Source organism: Rhea pennata, chromosome 4 (assembly GCF_028389875.1).
Source record: "Rhea pennata isolate bPtePen1 chromosome 4, bPtePen1.pri, whole genome shotgun sequence".
NCBI lineage: Eukaryota > Metazoa > Chordata > Aves > Rheiformes > Rheidae > Rhea > Rhea pennata.
The window spans coordinates 44,240,545-44,260,668 of NC_084666.1; the positions used below are offsets into that span (position 1 = coordinate 44,240,545).

The window sequence follows — 20,124 nt, forward strand, 5'->3', positions numbered from 1 at the left end:
GAGTCCCTTATCTCAAGGCCACACTGCCTCTCCATACCAAAAACTACAAAATGCAAACAGAGTTCATGAAGTGCAATGCTGAAGAAGGTGCAAATCCTACACCTCCAAGTTTCTAACACAGATCTTGACAAGGGAAACACGTGTCATGTCACTGTGTTACAGATCACATGCTGCATTTTCAAACATTAGATCCAGCAAGCAGTAGATAAAACCCTCAAACTATGACCACCGAAGCAAAAATAATGTTTTGAAATCTATTGATTTTTTGGGGGGCAGATGAAAATTGACAATATGCAATTGCATGGGTCTTCAGCTATTAATGTCAAGACTGTTGGCACTTGCTTCTCCCAAGGGCATCCATTCCAGTCTTACCTGGTAGATATCAGAAAGGCTGCTGCTTCCCGAATCACTAGTGATGCTACATCCCGAGTGACTCGATGAAACGTGGGTCACCTGTGGGTGGAGACTGTCAGTAAGGTGCAGCTTTGTGAAATCTGCAGGAAGCTATAGATGGAGCAGAAAAAGCATCATTACAATTTGAGGTAGATACACAGCAAAAGGAATTTAAATCATTCATATCACACTTTACTCCCTGCCAGCACCAACTGTATTAAGTAAACCATTGGGGATTGAGAATGCAGCTTAAAAGTTTGCACAGTTTTTTAATTCACTCAGAGGTCAGCAAAATGCCGCAAGTATAAAAAGAGATGCAAAAAAAAAAAAAAAAAAAAAATCATAGCTGAGGGTAAACCACAATCATGCAATAGCCCTAACCCCAGAACTCTCCAACATCTTGCTACGCGGCTTAGATGAACGTAAACTGTACACTGAATCTTATGCTAGTTTCAACATCAAACAAAACTAAAAAAACCCACACCACACTGCTCTGTATTTGGCTTACTCCTTTGCTTTTAAGTTCATAAAGTACCTTATAGACAATCAAATTCCAAGGCACTGAACTATCTGTCATACTTCAAGCCAAATAACATGATGGCAAAGAGAAAGCCTAGGAAAACTGACCCAACTGTAAAGAGAAACCACATCCTGAAACAAGTTTGCTCATGTGTGTTGCGGAAAAATTAAACAAGACGCTACATTTGGTCATCACCAAAATTTGTGGTATTGATTTTACTATTGCTTTATGCACACAGCTCCCATGAAAACTCTTAAGAATCGTAAATATCAGACTGCAGAAAATTAACTTCCATAAAGGAAAATAGCTAACGTTTGAAGAAATATTTAAAATACATTTCAGGGGCAAATTCAGCCATTCTCACTAATCTCCCCAAAAAGCTTTCATCCTATTGCCGGTCAATAGAAGTATGTTAGCATATTAACTTTGGTATGCAATAAACATTTCAGTTATTAGAAAATAACTTTGCTTACTGATTTTTTGTTGCTGTTTCAAGTCACACAGGATATATGCTCTCTACTGAGGTGCATTTGTAACAAAAAATGTCACACACACAGAGTACAGCCAGCCGTGTCAGTAGGCAATGCTACCCTGGCACTAATAGCATGCTCCTTGGATGGAAGTGGAAATAAGCACTCATTCAGCGCTCAGATGTAATAGTTTGATCAGTATAAAAGGTCAGGAGAAAAGTCATCAGTGAGTCACGAGAGAGAACGTGTGTCAGAAGACGACTACCTACACGTACAGCTAAAGATGCTGAGCACCTGCACTGCTTTTTGCCTTGCTTAGGTCTGTGTTTACAGAACACCTTCGTAAGAACCTCGGCTTTAGGAGCTGTGGTGAAAGCAGACAGGCTGCAAAACCAGCTCTTTTTCAGACCGACTGCCCATTCCTGCTCTAACACACCTGAAAAGGATTTCTTCCTTAGGACAATATGATTACATCAGTGACAGCAAAAGTGCCTATAGCTTAAAGAATTCCTTCTTACTATTTTACCCGAAAGAGGGGTGAAAAGCAGGAAGCAGATATTAACAACTCTGAGAGGCTTCTGCCAGCCCAGAGCTGGATTTGATCTTCATATGCTGATCAACAGCAAATGGACAATTAACAAAAGCAATGCTCTAATACATACAGTCAGAAAAAACTAATTATGTTCACCACTGTTGTTTTTATACTAAACGGAAAAAACACAGTAAATGAAAGTATATCAGTTACAGTATCTACTGGCTCTGCTGCTTCCCTTTTTCACCTGCAGACTTGAACCAGCATGAAACTGAAAATTATTTATTGATATTCAGGCCATTACATTCATTTCTGATCATGATTCAAATCATTCTGCAAATAAATGTACATTCCACAGGAAGAATGCATGGGAAGTGAATCACCACTATTTTTCTTGCACAACAATAAATACATCATTTACTCTTGTAAGTACAACAGCCTTCTAGAATTCAAGTCGTCCAGGTTTATTTCCAAGTGGAAAACCTACATGTTACTTTAACATACACGCACAAATCACGTAAGATCCACACATCTAAAGAAAACTCACAAAAAAGATTATATAATGTTTTGAAAGTTTTACATTTTATAAAGTAGCAGCTATTTCAAACGATCACTAATAAATAGCAACTCCAGAGGGAAATGCATGTCAACTCAGTTTGAGCCCAGCCAAACACGTTACTTTTTCATGTCTTTCAAACATGTCAGTAACAATTGCATTTATTTCATCGATGCAATAACAATTCGCAAGAACCTGACATCAAAGCAAATCCAGGCAGTATGATAAAAAATTAAATCAGGTTATGTTTAATACATAGCTCCACTTAGAAAGTGTTTTAACTGAAATGCTGGCTGCTCATTTATGTTATAATGTAGGCAGTAGGAAAAGGTAAAAGAGTCCACAATAACTGATAAAACGCCATGCAATAAAAGCAAGCCTTCTGAATACTTAGATTATAAGCAATCAAGTTTTTGGTGATTACTGGTATTGGAATAGTTCCTAAAGCCAAAGCTGCGCTGCATAGATGGACTTGCCAAGTGGTGACAGCAGAAGATCAGAAGTAGGCCTTGTACTCAGGGCAACCTATCTAGTCATTTTGATCCTAATCAAATAGGAATACTCACAAGCAGAAAGCACACGCTTACATCCTTCCAGAATACTGCATCTCTATGCCACATACCCTAACAGGGCCTCCATTTCACTTGCCTTACCTCCAAATTTATTAAAGTGAGAAATTGTGTAAGCATTAAGAAAAAAATAAATCACTTAAATGTTTAAATTGTGAGTGCAATTTAAAGAGTACACTTAGTCATTAACTGCTATTTAAAATTTTTACTATTACACCCAGAGGGGAAAAGAAAAAAGCGAAGCAGCAATCATGCTGCCAGACAAAGATCTGCCCACGCTCTTGGAGGTCATGGGACAGAGCGTTCGGTGACAGCATGCAGGGTAGGCCTGAAAAGCAGCTTTCAAGGGACTTGCTACAACCTGAGCAGTGCCAGCAGCCAGCCCAAAAGACGCATCCAGTCTCTTGTTCGCAGTGGAAAACAGAACAAGGTTGGAAAACAGGACTATGAAACTATACTATTGCTTTCAGTGCAAAAAACAGCAGGGAACATCAATCTCTGCTTTTGAAAAATATACAGTAGTTAACTTCACCATTACAGGTATACTTACTCTGCTGCTAAATATAATTTGTTTATCATGAAAGTGTTAGCACTCAGTATTTGTATTCAGCTATCCTTCCAGCTTAGTACTGACTTTAGTATTTAGTATCACAGCAAAAATAAAGGTTTTCTTGTAATGTTTTAAAGTGAGTACAGTCTATTTATAATGCAAGCTTTGTCCTCCAAATCATGTGGCATTATAAGAAAATCTAAGAACATAGTGTTTGCCTCAATAATATCAGTGATAGAGTACTGAAGACACCACAAACAGCATTAGAACCAAGTCACTATTTTCTTATTTTCTATTTCCATTAACTGATGGCTAGTTTTAAGGAGTCATTCAAAGAAATAAGGGAAAAAGCAACGTTTACACAACAAGCACTTATTTTCTGTGACAATACCAAACACTAAACTACAGATTTGCTGAAGCCAGCAACTGCGTTTCTTAACTGTGTTATTGAACATAGCATCAGAATGAACTAGCAGATGGAATAAAAACAAGGCAGGGTAATTTAGAAAAATAAATGCATGACTCATTCTTAACTGAATAGATTTTCAAAATATATTACATGTTATTAAATAATTAAGAGTCATTAAAAGAACTAGATAACTCTGCTGTTAAACAGCTATTTTCAGAAAAAACTTGTAAGTCAGAAACATTTAGGCTCTGTATGCAGAGGTTTCATTAAGTTTAACATAACAAAAAAAATTAATTTAATTTTTTAATCTAAAATATGAATAAAATGTTTAATGCCAAAGTTCTAATCTTAACTTGACTAAAATCGAAACATTATTTTACACTCTTGCATATTTCTTAAGTGTGCATGTATATAAACTAAAGAGCTTATACACACATGCTGTATGTGTATATATATATATACATTTCCATACGTATAGTCATGTACATGTGTGTATATATTCACACACACACATATATGCACACACATACAAACACACGCAACTGAGGAAAAACAGTCTGAGGACTCCAAGAGTTTTCTTCTTGAAAACAATTAAACAAACAAAAACAAGCAATTATGTGAAACTGTCTTAAGGGCAGAAGGTTATCTCCACGTTGAAACGTACAGCATCTTAAACATATCCTCAATCTTCTTATCTTAAAGCAGCATTTTATTACTTCCACCCTCAAAATGAGTCACCACTCATATGCATGCAAAGCTAACAATTACTTTGCTCTGAATATGTGTCTCCTATTTTAGGAACATCATGATTTTCTCCTCCTCTACAGCACGCCTTTCTGCATAACAAAAGGCCCTGAATATATGCCGCTGCTGGGTTTATGCTGGGCTTCTCTTCCTTAGCCTCTTAGTCAAATGCTCAAGCTCCACTGCATTATATGTCACTTCAACTCAGGAAAGGATTGGGCTCATGTTGCTAATATAGCGTTTAAAAAAAAATTAATACATTTTCAAAATATTTATTAGACAAGATGTGAAAGCCTTCCGATATATAGTAATAAGGTTAATTCTCCACGCTTTTAAAAAGAAATTGTTTTTATATATGAAAACAAGTAGAAATGCTGTAACACGAAAAAAGCGCACAAGAATATAAGAGAGTATCAGAGGAATTCTGATTAAAAGGCTCCAATATACCACTCAGAGCAGACACATCACTGAACACTTCATAAATAAGGTCTTCCACTGAAGACTGTACAGCACTTTGCAGATTTTATAAATCTTTCCTAAAGCAACTTGAGCACATCAGCTGAAATATGGAATTTAATAGAATGAAGGGTAATATTCTATTAAGTAATTCCTGGTGAATGATCCCACAGGTAATTCAGTGCCACTGAGACAGGCCAGACATGCAGACAACCCAGAACATCAACTTTACAAATTGTTTTTCCTCTTTCTGAAATTAAATATCAGAAATGAGCAAGCACTAATTCTTCAGCTTCATTCATTCCATGATTATTCGGTAGTACCTCTTTAGCAATAAAAGAACAAAAACATTTTAATATTAGTGCCACTTTAAGTCTTTTATATAAGATACCCTTAGTCCCAGAAAACTAATTAAACAAGGTAAAACACAAGCTTTTTGGTATTCTGCATCTTTTATTAAAGGAAAAGCAATAGTAGCCAAAAAAATGAAGGATGATACCTCTGACTTTCTCATTTTCTTTTCACACTGACAGTAAGATATAAAATTTAGTTTTATTATTGCAGTTGAATAGTCCATATTATAAAACCAGTATTCTTCAGTATTCTATCCATTCAGTAACATTTTATCCATCTATTTTGTAAATGTTTATTTTTATATTAAAAGTTTGCAAATCTTTTGTATTTTAATGAAATACCCAGATTTACGATATTTAAATGATACACCCTGTCAAAAGGAAGAAACATCTGTTATAATGGTGAGTATTCTTCAACTTGCTGTTTGAACATAACTCTTTTACTAACCAAGAGACACACGAAGGAGAACATTATTTTTTATGGTTCAGTGATTTAAAATGCAGCAGTCAATATAAGTAATTACAGAATAATAAAGTAATTTCTATTGATTTTGTCTACAGACATGATGCAGGCTGACATGTCCATTGTAGAGTTAAATTTAAAAATAGTTTAAACTATACACAATTCCAGTTAGGATGCAATTCCCACGGAAGCATGATTTCCTTGTACACAGGACAGGGATGGGAAAAATAGTAAGAATCACATACACACACAGAGGAATGGGAAAAGTAGTAAGAATCACACACACACACACACACACACACACATATATGTATGTATATATGTATTTTTTTTCTCTGAAAACTTCACTGACAGAAGAGTTAAGTGCTTAAGACATGAAATTAAACCCTCTGGCTTTTGAATTATGTATTTTGTAAATATGATTCATTTAATGCAAACGTATACAAAATATATGTCATGTTTTGAATCTAAATATTTCTTTAATCAGGCATCTTTACATGAAACAGTGGCTAAAAGCTCATAAAGACCTATCTTAAAAATGTTCTTAATATGACTTGAGAATACAAAACAAGACATAACCTATTTTCTGAAAAATATTGTGTACTATTGCTGTTGAGCCAATTGTCTACGTAAGTCCACAACAGAACCCCTCTAATATATATAGGAAAAAAAAAAAAAAAAAAAAAAAAGCAGCATTACAAGGAGGTTTTCAGACAGGCTCTTCATATTTTCCAGTACCGATACTTTGCCGAACGTATTCCCACCATAAAACTATTCAGATGTTGAAACTAGTGAAATGTGACCTAAGGGAGAGAGGGAGGGAGAGAAAATGAAGTTCATTTTGTTTCCCTGGCACCAAATACACAATGACTACCGCTTACTGTATATCTCATAGCTCTCAGCAGCTAATCCCTCTGAGCATTTAATGCACTGAACATAATTACCCTTTGCTTGCAAGATTATTGACTTCTGCACAGGGACAGAGGTGCTGAAATGTAAGTGGGCATCTGGGGAATGGGAGCAAAGCTCCCGGGCAACAGTACAAAGTGCATCACCAACACACCTCCTTTCTTATTTATCTACCTTATCCGAGGTAGAACTAGATCCTTCAGTATTTGCTTTTTCCTTTGACAGCATTTCTGTCATAGACTCAAAGTAACATTTTATACTGGTAGATGTAGCACAACTATTATTCCTTCAGCAAATACAAACGTCAATTTATTGACAGCTACTCATAAATGCCATTAAAAAAACAGAAAAAAATGCATCATGCAAGTATTTTTAATGACTGAAGCAAAAATAAAAAATAAAAAAGATGATGATGTATTCATCAGCCTAAAGCAAATTAAACTGAGAACTGAGGTTCACGTTTGTGAAATTCCAAATACAAACCATTACAATGTATTTAGTACAAACAGCAGCAATTCTGCAACATCAGAATAAGGTCATTCAGAAATCACTGGCATTCCAAAAGTATCTGCTAAAACTCAGTGTAACTTTTTTATATGGCCACAAAGGATATGAATCTGTGCTGTTTTTGAAGTTATAATTCTGCTCTTATGACACCTAGAAATCAAAATAAATAGACTATTCTAGAACTGTTTTGACTGTGGATACGTATTTCAGACCAGACAACTTTCTATCAGGTTGCTCAATTGTATGGGGAAACATTATGTACTGTCATCTCTCAAAATTTTCCAGGATCTAATTTCCTGAGAGAAGACATATAAGCCATGTTACTTCACCTAGCACTAACAATTAAATAGTGCTGTTTTTAACAGATAGGTAGATTTTGCAGAGACTACTACTGCTCAAACATTGTAAGGATTTTTTTTTTCTTTTAATCTTTATAAACTTCAGAGAAAAGCCTGAGAAGTATCTTTGGTTTATTGCTATAAGATTTTTGTTCTATCTGCTAAAATCATCCTCAAATACTGCAGGTAAGTGGCATCTTGCAGAAAGGAGTGTGTAGGATTTTCAGATCTCCCACTTGTTTTTTTCATTAAGAGTATTTAGTATTTAATTTGCTTCTGATATATCTTGAAAGTAGGAGAGTGGAAAGATAGTTATAAAAATCAGTGTTCTAACTCTCTGCCTCGCCTGCTACTTTTCATCCTTTTAGAGTGACAGAAAACGTTGCTCCAGTGGATGTAGTACAGCTCTGTAAATAAATTTGAGCCTGCTGGGAATTGTGTGCGACCACAAGCAAAATGGTTCAAGTATTTTTTCAAAACCCCATGAACAGGCACGTGACAACGTGTAGTCACGAGTCAGGAACTCATGAGCAGGTTTCTCCATCGCCGGGAGCTCTGCGAAGGACACTGGAAGGGGACGGAGCTACTCTCATGGTGGCCAACTGCTCCAACCAGGGAACGAGCCCGGCTACCACACTTCTACGCAGCTCCTTAATATGCAAAAGTTATAGCTATGGAAGGCAAAATTAAAGATGGCCTTCGCACCGACTTCTCTCTGGTGAGTGACGCTGGTACGAAGGCAACGCACGTTCCAGCTGATGCTTTTCTGCACAGCTGCATATTTCTAAATACTTTCTCTTGTGGTTGTCTTGGTGTTTAATAAGATAAGAACCTCTGGTGTTCAACTAGGAAATAAACGGTCTACTTTCAGTATTCAGGGGGACCTATAAGGTTAAGTTTTGAATTCCTTAGACTGTTAGTAGTAACATGTGATAGGAAGGAATGAAGAACATGGTAACAAATTTCACTTCCACAGGAAATCACACTAAAGATTTATGACTAAGGACATAAAGGAAAAAAAGTTCAAGAGCACTTTAGGTGAGCATAGGGTTACAAGAGCTGATAATTCAAACATTTTCTAACAAGATGTCTTAAATATGCAGAATATTTTAAATAAAGGAGCAGACTTTCAAATACACCTTTGCAGACCGATTTTAGGTTTCTCATGCAGCATTCAAGCAGGTGTACGTGGGCATACTAAAGAGCAAGCACAACAGCAGAAATGGGACTGAGGGCACTTGGGGCCACATTTTATTTTCAGCCTTAATGCTTTATTCTGGATTGAAAAGTGCTACAAACAAGTAAAGTGTCTAGCCCAAATGTAAAATCCTCTAACCGGGATACACTTTAAGCGGTTCAAGAAAAAAAAATCTTAGAAGTCCCCTCTTCCCAAGCGGAGGAAATACAAAAAAGCTGCTAAAGATGGAGACACATCACAAACATGCTGACAAAAATTGCTGATTAACAATGCAAATGGGACACTGTCAATACAAAGGATGAGCAGAACATTGGTCTGCAAGAGCAAGCTGACCTTCAGCTTGCAGTACGAAAGAGTGTGCAGTATGACAAGATGCAAGGTTGTGCCCTTTTGGAAAAATAAAGAAAAGCAGTATTGCAAGCTAGGAGCTTAACTGTCAGAAATTACTACGAAAAAATTTTCAGAGTAGCAGCTGACTGGAAGATGACTGAACTGCTAAGGTGATGCAGCAGAAAAGGGACCACGTGAAACCACAGCATGCATCATCTAGAGATGCAGACACCTTGGGCTATACTCCAAATCCCCAGAAGAGATTGCATTTGGAAGCGCTGCACACATTCCTAGCTATGTTTTCAAGAAAGATGGGCCTAAAGACAGACACTTACAGTGATTCAGATAAAAACTACAAGGATTATCAGAACAAAAAATAAATGAGTATTTGAGAAAGTGCAAGAAGAGCATGCCTTGTTTAGCCTGAACTGAAAGAGCATATGATCGCTATCTTGAAACAGGAAGGAGGAAAAAGAGGTGCCAAAACTAAGGAGTGGGAAGTTGAAAGAAGGTTGCTACCTATCCAGCTGCGGAGATTCTCAAAAACACATTCAGCAGGAGCAGCGGCAGCGAAGGCTTTTGAACTGATAGATAGAGCTATGAAGGTGCTACACAACACAGCTTCTGGAACAGCAGTGACCCAGAAAATCCCTCCTGGAACGATGTCACTCCTCCAAGCAGAAAAATGAGATGCCAGCCTGTTTCTCACATTTATCATTCAGGCTAACCAGAGGAGGAAAAATATAAAAATCAAAATGATTAACATAGTTTTAGATTTTATTCCTGACAGCTTCTTAGTAAAGACATATGTATTCTGTACACTTGCAGAGAAAATATTTGAAGACTCAGACAACTACATAGGTAGTTTCCATGCACAGATGGAAAAACTGGAGGTTTCCATTTGTACGTTTAATCTTCTCTCTGCAAAGTATCAAATTAATTGAAAGAAATTTGAGGAAAATTCAATAGTGAAGGCACAGCAACTACTTACAAGCAATTAAGATTTTTTTTAAAAAAATGTCTACAGCCATATAAATGCCATTTTTGAAGTTTTAACTAAAATAACATCTTTGCTTTACAGCATCAAGATACAGCTCACGAGATTTTTTTTCTAATATAATAATTTTGCTTTTCAGCAGCTAAAGTGATAGGATAGCGACATGTATAATTCTTCCACTAATGACTGGACCCAAATAAGAAACCATGTACTGACTATTGTTGTTTTGTATGTGCTTGCTCTAGACTATTGATTTCTGTAGTTTTGTTTAGTCCATTAAACAAAAGGCCAGAATTGCAATACTACAAGATGTATTTCTTCATGTACAAGTGGACAAAAACCTTGTTTTTAAAAATACTCTGATTGCAGCATTCTTTAATATAAAACAAAACTGTATATTACCTTAATCATCATTTCAGTTGTTTTGCTGTATTCTAACTATAGTTAGAATAGCTGTTCCTAACTATAGTAATTCAAAACAATGATTGGGCACAAAATTAGTAATTTAGGGTAAAAAGAACAGGCAAATCACTTCAAAATGAGGCGAATATCATTCTTTTAAAAAGAGGACATTTAAAAATATCTTAAAAGTTTGGACAAAGTACTTCTGAGACTGATTTACAGAAAGTAAAAACAAAGTGTCATATTTGCATTATGAAGAAATATATCCAAAAGAATGTCTCACTATTTTGCTGGATAATGTAAAAATAGCAACAACAAGATTCATTCAAAATATTTAAGTGACAAACATCTCCCTTTATACATTGCTAATGTTGCAAAATCTTAAAATAGTATTTTACCTTGTCTATGTTTTTTTAATGCTGTACTAACATACCTACCAGTCAAATAGCTTTATTATTATGAATTTTTATATCATAATAGTTCCCAGGCCACAGCAACATAATGGAAGTGGGGGTATTACAGTAACATTCAGTATTTGCATTTGCCCTCGAACGGTAGCCAAACAAATTTTTCATCCTGGTACAAACTTTTAAAATTCAGTGTGCTACCATGTATTCTTAAAACCCTTATAGTTTCTCTTCTACCTCACAGACCAAAGAGTCAACTTCTTTAAACTAATTATGAACATTTACTGATTTGGATCAAATACCCACTTAGCTTGTGTACACTGTGACCATAGGAAGGGAAAAAATAAAGGATCATTTTTCTTCTCTTCATTAAAACGTCTTTAGGCAAGTGCAAAAAAAGTTCCCCAAATTCCAAAGAATCTTTCCAAAGCAGTGCATCAACAACTGTTCAGAGACTTTTAAAACTGCTCATGTAAATCACTGCAGAAGTATCTTTTACCTTAATACTATTTCCACTGAATTTTTACACGAAAAAAAAGCTCTGCAAGTTGTTTCAAAACATCAGTTATTCAAAGTGTAAAATCAAATGCCAAGTTCAATTAGCCCATCTGTTCTATCACCTGTTTCCTAACATCCACAACAACATATTCACAAGGTATTCATTTCTGAACTTTCTTCAAAGACAAAGCAAAATAAAACAGCCTATATGGTGCTCCCTAAAACCGGCCTGCTAAGAGCAAGGAGACACCTTCAGTTGAAGCACCATGTTATTCTGCTTAAAGCACTGACATTCAGATGTGGTTTCCAGAAACGTATTTATTTGTGTCTGTGCAGATGCACATACACACAGTTTAAATCAGCCCCTACAGACCTTCCTTAGATTAACAGTCTACTAAATATATATCTCCGTGCAGCAACTTACATATTCTACTAACAGCATGAAATATTTCAGTGGTGTCTATCTACAAAGGGACCTTTCAAATCCAAGGTTACTAAGGTGCATAAAAACAAAGACACAAAACAGCTAGAAAGGACCAACACAGAAAGCTCATTTCTGCAAATACAATTAGTGAAACCCATCCCCTGTTCTCCTCCCATCTATCGAAAGATAAACCGTAGAGACTCAGAATGTGTGGATGTCCCCAGCTATTCAGTAGGTTACAATAACCAGAAAATTTGTGAGTCCAATTTTAACTACTGATTTATGACAGCACTGAAGTGGTCTTGGCAATAGCACCCCATACTGTAGAAGTTTAACAAGGTTATTTCCTTCTGTAAAAGTGCTAGACTTTTTAGTCATCTCCTGTATTAATCACGTTATCTCTGCATACTTTACGGAACAAAATCCCAGCTGGAACACTGGACTCCCCATTAAAAAAAGAAAAAAAATCCTATTACTCTAACTCAGGCATTCCTAAATTTATTTTTCCCTGGGTACCATCAGCACAGAGAGAATAGTAATGTACAATACTAATGGAAGTGGCAGGTGTAGAAGTGACAGTTAACTGTCTAAACAACCTCTTCCTTCAACAGGAAAGAGGCAGGTAACTAGATTTTCTTTATAATATTGCTAACACGTACATCACTGTTTGTGAAACTGTGCCTCGCTATTTAGCTGTTTAGGAACACCAGCTGTATTCAGGGAGCCTAGAAACTCTCTGCTTAAGTGAAATAATTGAAATCCTTTGCTCTGAAGTATATAAGAAATTTCTCGGCTCCTCACAAAACTAGATAAATGTATGCAACTAAAAACATACTCTTAGAACTGAGCATGACTGAACAGAACAGAAAACCCTGCTGTCAGACAATGAGAAATATTCTTAGAAGTTGTATACCAACGGGCAAGGAGAGGAACACATAGCAAGCATACTTTTACAGTTATTAACAGAACTTAACACTCTATCTTCATTTCATTTTGCTTTTTATTCTGTTCTTATAATTGTGAACAGCTCTGATGCCATAAAAAAAAATAAACAGCGGAACACCATTTTGAGACACAGAGTTAATTATTCAAGTAGGACACTTAGCAAAGCCTTCAAAACACATAAGTGTGTGCATTTTCCTTCTCCTCATGCCACCACACTTAAAAGTGAGGACAACGGGGCAGGGGGAAGAAGAGGATCCTTCCATATCATTTAAGGATATTTCAAACAAAAGGCTTATATATTCTGCTGCTTATTTAAATACCAAAAAATGTAGCTAATAATCAATCCATTGATGATGTCGGTCAAAACTGAATGCAAAAACAGGCTCGGGAGAGACATCCAAGTCTGACATTCAGCTATTTCCTGAACAATTTGGAACAGCAGAGACCTAATGTCTGCCAAGTATTTGGAAGATCTATTTCCCAGATAGTTATCAAGAATAAATTAAGATTTAGAAGTTAAGCTCTACCTTGATCAGGGAAGAAGCAGAGGTAGACAGTACATAATATAACTTTAACTACCTTTAGCTATTACGTACAAGGGAAAAAAAAAAAACAAAAATCAAGAGCGCAAGTGTAGCTGGATTAAAATGAGAGCAATGATGATGGCTTGGCAAACCCTAGGATATAGTTAACTAAAAAAAACAACCTCCAAAAGTACATTTAGATTTCTCAGAGTTTTGAACAATGAGCACTTTTCAAACATAGCTATATATGTCCAGTTTCCAGGTGTAATGCCTTCCCATCCTGCTTTCCACCAGTCAAACTACCAGTATTGAATCTATGTTCCAATTCTGCAGCCTCATTCTCCCTTTCAGGTATCATCATGTCTTGCCAAAACGTGCCACAAGCCACAGGAGACCTTCCTGACATTTGTGCAACTCCTGCAGCATTCAGTAGGTTGACAGGCACGCGGCTGAGAGGAATTTAGGAACATTTTTACTGACGGGGTCCTAAGGACACAATCCAGCTTGCGCATTCCTGGCTCTGTGGGAATAACAGCAGCGCAGAACAGTAAAAGCCTATTTTTACCTTTAAAGCAAGCCAACATGGTTAAATACAGAAAGGGAACAGACCTACAAAATAGCATGATGTCATTTGTTTAAAGTCATTCTTCAGAGGGGGGAAAAAAAGAAAAAGAAAAAGCTTTAAAAGCTTTAATCTGTTCCTCTTGCTTGCAAAGTCAGTTTGGAGTCAAGCTATAAACTAATAAATCCTACTCAGTCTGTGTGTCCAAATGACCCAGAGTGCAGTGTCTATCATTGTAAGAAAACAAGCTGAAGACTTTAGACTGATAAAATGAGGTAATATTTACAGATTGGGTGAAAGAAATCACAGATTGAAGAATTTGACCACTGCTTATTATCTAGTTTTGCAGTTTGATTCCTTCTTGGCTGTCCATAAACTTCTGAAGACCAGGTAACTGCCACTGTAAGGAGCATGTACTCATCAAGCAGGAACATCAGCAGCATATTCCTTTGGATACCTCTCCCAAGGCACTTGAAATAACCCACTGGTATAAAGTTACAATCTATTTTTGACAGTTGCCATCCCATTTGTAAACTTATTAACTGATACTCGATGCAGATACAGCATAATACTTTGTACTTTTTTGCATCTTAACTCATGAGTCTGCTTTTCTCTCTTTTGTATCTTTAAGCCAATTGCTGCTCAAGTCAAAAAGGCTGGGCAGAAAGAAAAGGCTGGTGTTGAATCAGTCTTACTTCTTCTTTGTACTGGGAATTTGGGTTGTCATTGTAGCAAAGACTGTGGAGGCTTTCATGTATTCCTGAGTGAGAATCTCGAGCACCTTCACACTAAAGGCATACTTTGTCAAATAATGCAGAGCTTTCCATTACCTTTTTTTATCTACTAACTAAGCTAAAACACAGAAAATGCATAAAGAAAAATTAGAAAGACCCTATACATTTAAAGAGGGGCACTCTTACACTCCCATCCACGTGGTCCTACCAGAGGGAACACAAAACACAGGAACTATCAAACTTTGAAACAGACCAAAATATTGGACATCTTTTTAAGGTGTTTCAGACAGGCTTTGGTAGGAATGACATATTATAGAAGACATCAGCTTTGACTACCTATAACATAGGACTCAGGAAAGGCTAGAAAACCAGCCAGTCTAGTTAGACTAGTTAATTAGATCTAGCAGACTCCTTCCCATTTAGAAAAATCCTCTTCCATTTTTTATGGAAGCAGAACTAAACATTCTAGGATTTTGTGTTCCAACAACTTTTACTTTATTTTAGAACCTTTAGACAAGAAGATTGCCCATATTTTTAGCATTTTGACCGATTTAAGTATTAGATCAAGTTAGAGAATATCACGTTAACCAAAGGGAGCAAACTTTGTCCACAACAGCAAGCTTCACACTTGCACTGAGAGGAACCCAAAACCACAGATGAAGCCTTTTGGCCAGAGGCTAGACTCGCGTTCTTGTATATTGCCACAGTACACTAGTCTAGTAACTGAATCTACCACCAAGAACACAAATTGCAAGCAGCTACCTACCCAAAATTTCATCTTAATGTTATCTTCCAGTTAATTCAATATAATAGCCATGATCCTCCACGCATATCTTATGCGGTCCAAAATTCAGGCAATAGTTCACTGACATCCCAAAGTCTTGGCTGTATCAGGGACTAAATGATAGTACTATTTGTGCCAGGTATTATGTTAACATAAGACTATTTACCTTCAATATCATGCAAATAGAAGCACTGCTATCTGTTGTACTTCATCTACCCTCTTCATATCCCCATACAAAAACTGAGTAAGAAGAAATGACAACTTTCCTATAAATTTTAACTTCTGGGCATAGCATCAGCTTTACAAACAACCCACTGAGAGTAGTGGGCGATAGTCAGAGACCTCTTCAGTTAGAATTCATTCCTCCTGTGGCTCTCAGCTGAATCAACATCATCTCAAAATGAACAGCAAAAAAGGCTACTGGCACGCTAACAAAACTGGAAGAACAGCCAACCAGCCCTTACCAGGACAGCTTACAAGTGTCAGTTATGTTTCAGTAACTAGCTTGACAATTTAAGCCCACAAAGTTTGGAATCCTAAAAAAATCTGCAGACCTTCAGGTATGCACAGATCATCCCATGCTTTTCTTTCATTGTAGCTAGCACAAACCTTGAAATATTGAAAGTAAGATGTGTCTATACAAGATTCTTTGGTCAAAGGGTAAATCTTAAGACATTAATCTCTCGTTTTCCTCAAATGTGGTGTCTTTGCAGTCAGTAGCACTTGCGCTCCTTTGGCAATAAAGAATGCTGGAAATGTTGCTTCAGTGTTACCCTTACATGCATGAAAGCTTGAAATATCTCATTATCATTTTTGTTTGGTTCGTTGAAGCAGCATTACTTCTAAAATAATAATTTTAAATTTAGAAAGCACTAGCAGGAATGCATCAAAAATAGTAAGTGAAAAGAATTAACAGTCTAGTTATACATTAACAGTTACAACTAAGAGATCAAAAAACTAAAATGACCAATCAGGCTTTATTAAAGTAACACCGAGATCCTGAAAAATCTTGTATTTATTTCAGTGATAAAATCAGACTAGTGGGTATTCATGAAAGGTTTAGTAAAATTAGTTTAGCTTTTCAAACATCAAGAATGTTGTTAAGGACTAATTTGTAGCAATTTAAACCCTAGAGCACACCAAGGAATAAAAACCATTTAAGAGGGCTGAAGAAAATTAAACTTTAAATAGACTAAAAAAAGTTATACTTAAGAGTTTCCAGCATCAAAGACATCCATTATCCCAGAGCTGATGATCTGAACATCGTTTCTACGTTTATCCAATTGCAGTTTACAAATTAGAAACCATGGTTTCTTAATGCACAAATTAGGAAACTATGCGCAGTTATCTTTTGGCACAGATAGTCATTTCATTGATTCTGCAGACAACCTGTAGGTCTACCAAGTACAGAAATATTTTCCAGACAAACTTCAGGTCATCAGAGCGGTAGAGTACAGAACATGAGCCACGTCTCTCCCCCTCACTATGGCATGCTGGAGTATCACCATTAGCAGCACTAGCAGTATCACCGCAAGAACAAACATCATCACTGACAGCAGTTTTTGACCCTCTAACAAACCACATATTTGTTGCCTATTACTATTTGAGAATCCCTGCCTTAGATAATTAAAAGTGAAGTTTCCAAAAATCTAATTTACTTCCATCTTGCTGCAATTCTTTTTACAGGTTTATTTGCTAAACTGTTAAAAGACTGTGTATGACACCTGGAAACAGTTCAAGTAGAAGTACCAGTACCACAGTTTGAAAACCCTTGATGAAGCATTCTGCGACAGAGCGCAAATATGTTGCAGATGGATGAATGAACTTGAGATACTGAGGCACAGGATTTTCCTTAGCGGACTAATGCTTCATGCTGGTTACAATGAACTTTATGTTATTCTAAGTGCATATGATAAGTTCTCTGGTATTTTTAACCTACACTATTTCACATAACAAATCCTATTATAATCTGCCTTTTTAGAGGTTCTATTACTGCTTTGTCTTTTAGAATTTGTAGAATATAGAACTTGTAGAATTGGCAACATAAAAGGCTTTGAGTTTTTCTAATTTGTTCATTTTTGGGATGCGGATCATGAGGTTTGTTTGTTGTTTATTTGTTTATTTATTTTTCTTAATTGTTGCCATCTACAGCTCCCATGAGTTTTAGCTGGATTTTCAGCACGCCTGAAGATCAGGCAGGAGTGTCTCCAGCTCAGTAACGGTATATAGTATTAGCCAGCTAGTCTCAAAGAGAACATATCAGAAGAAACTGACTGCATTCCGGCTATAAATGATGCATTTCAGCATACACCATTATAAACGTATCACTTTGTAAGCACTCTGATACAACCATTACATTTGGGCACTTTGGAACGTAAAACAAAACTGGCAATATTGATTACATTTTTTTCCCCAATGCTCATTACAAGGCCTGAATTCTTCTACTAGCTTATCAACTCTAAACTAACTTCTAAATAAATGCCTATTAGGATATTTTCTACAATAGATATCCATGCTGATCTGGAAAAAATTAGCTATTTCTTAAGAAGAAGATAGAGAAAAACAGACTAGGTACACAATCACACATGCACACAAATATACATATGGTGACCTTCTTTTTCCAGTTCCACAATCCACAGGCTTTGAAATAGCAACAGGAACAATGGCAGGACATCACCTATGTGCCAAAGATGTTTTCATTGCCATCTCTATAGGTCACTAATGCATTCACTGTCATTTCACATGAAATGATCCAAATTTTGCCAATTATAAGCTTTTTAGAAAACATGCAGTTAAATGATGTCCTGGAGAACAGGATTCTATCCAGACTGCCACAGATCTGTGGTATGATGCCAAGCAAATAAGCAAATCACTTAAAATCAACCTTTCTGATGGTCACTAGGCCATAGGTGACTAAACTTGGCCAATACTCAGAAAACTCAGACTATAAAACCTGTGCTTTGAAAAATTTCTTATATCTAGCTATGCTGTGAAACAAGCATTTCAAATTCTGAAAACTTGAGTTTTGTCCTTATGCTTTTTGCCAAAGCTTTTATTCAGCAGTGCTATCTGTAAAATGAAGATAATGCAGTCTGCACCACTTCAATGAAACACATTAATACTGTAGTTACAAACACCATAAAAAGCCACAAAAGAAAAAAAAAAAAAAAGCTTTTCTCTTAAGAGTAGGACTTGAATAGTATGCTATAACACGACCTGGCCATTTCATCAATGATTTTAAGTGTTGCAAAATAGCAAACAGCTGCTCATTAAACTAGAATGACCACATCAAGATGAATCTTACAAAGAAAACAGTATATAGATGTGTAATTAAGGACTATATCATAATACATCTACGAAGAGGCCAAATGCTATTTCTAATTAGGTAAAAAATCCACAGTTCCCTATTGGTCTTCAGAAAAGATTTTTTCAAAACATAGAAATGAAAAGGAAAGGAATAATCAAAGGGGGCAAAACAGAAGTCTAGTTTCTTTATGGAATAAAACTAAAGGTGCCTACCAAAACCCCTGAAACATCTGCAGCAAGTCTCAATGCAATGTGTAATTCTGCAAGATGCACAAAATCAAAATCATCAGTAACTACAGCAGAAAACAGGTTACTACTGGTTTTTTTAAAAAAACACATGCATGCACACACACACACATATCTATATAGCTAGCTAGATGTAAATACACAAAATATTTAGATATGATACCATCTCAACTTGTACAGCTTATCCAGTGTAGCCATCTGATTACACCATCACACCTGTCTTTCCCATATGGTACTCATGCTGTGCCATGCTTACAAGAATGAAAAAAAACTTCATGACTTCATGACTTTTTGCTTTCAATATTTTTTATTAATTCAGGACAGGTCAAACACATCAAGACTTCACTAGCTACACAATCACTATGGAGAGTCATTGAGCTGTCAGTGAAACATATCCTCTATTAGTAGACTTCCTTTCACTGTAATAACCAAAATAAAAATGTAACTTATCCATCCTTGTAGACTGTGCATAATTGGCTCCAGAGCATTCTGCAATTCATGTCATTACAGTCATGAAAGAACTATGCATCTCAACTCACACTTTTTAAAAGCCATTACACCTTGTCACTTTTTTTTAAATACATAATCTTGAGTGAAGTTTCTACAAGCAACACATATAATGGAATAGGAGGAATAACACAGGAAAATTAGATTTTAGAGGGCCCCTGTCAACTCGGGAGACCTTCAACTTAATATGATTTTTCCACATTAACAAAGTAGGCATATGATGCAATGCATGAAACTTTTCCAACGGCGGTAGTTTCAAGATCCATGAAGTGACATTTTTGGAAATAGTCATCTCTCTAATGTTTAAAATTAAGAAAAATGATAATGGAAGTAATACAGAGCTGGTGGTGAGGACTCCTGAAAGCATTAAGGGCACAGCCAAACAGAATGAATCTGCTGAAGTACATGAAGTTCACTGGGTACTTTAAACATAAGAACTAAGCAGGACAACTTTTATAACAACCCAGCACTCATTTCACTGCCACCTTTCA

At 36.2% G+C, this 20,124-nt stretch overlaps 1 protein-coding gene across 5 annotated transcripts in view; it reads right to left on the bottom strand.

Moving 5' to 3' along the window:
• RAPGEF2 (Rap guanine nucleotide exchange factor 2) overlaps positions 1-20,124 on the bottom strand; it is a 192,712-nt gene that overhangs the window by 49,229 nt on the left and 123,359 nt on the right. For 3 of the 5 annotated variants that reach the window (XM_062573810.1, XM_062573809.1, XM_062573813.1), the window contains exon 7: positions 373-504. The exons of 1 other annotated variant lie outside the window; for it this stretch is intronic. In XM_062573810.1, the coding sequence (XP_062429794.1) occupies positions 373-504 (132 nt within the window). The remainder of the gene's footprint in view (positions 1-372; positions 505-20,124) is intronic. One more of the 5 variants, XM_062573811.1, reaches the window with a different exon arrangement.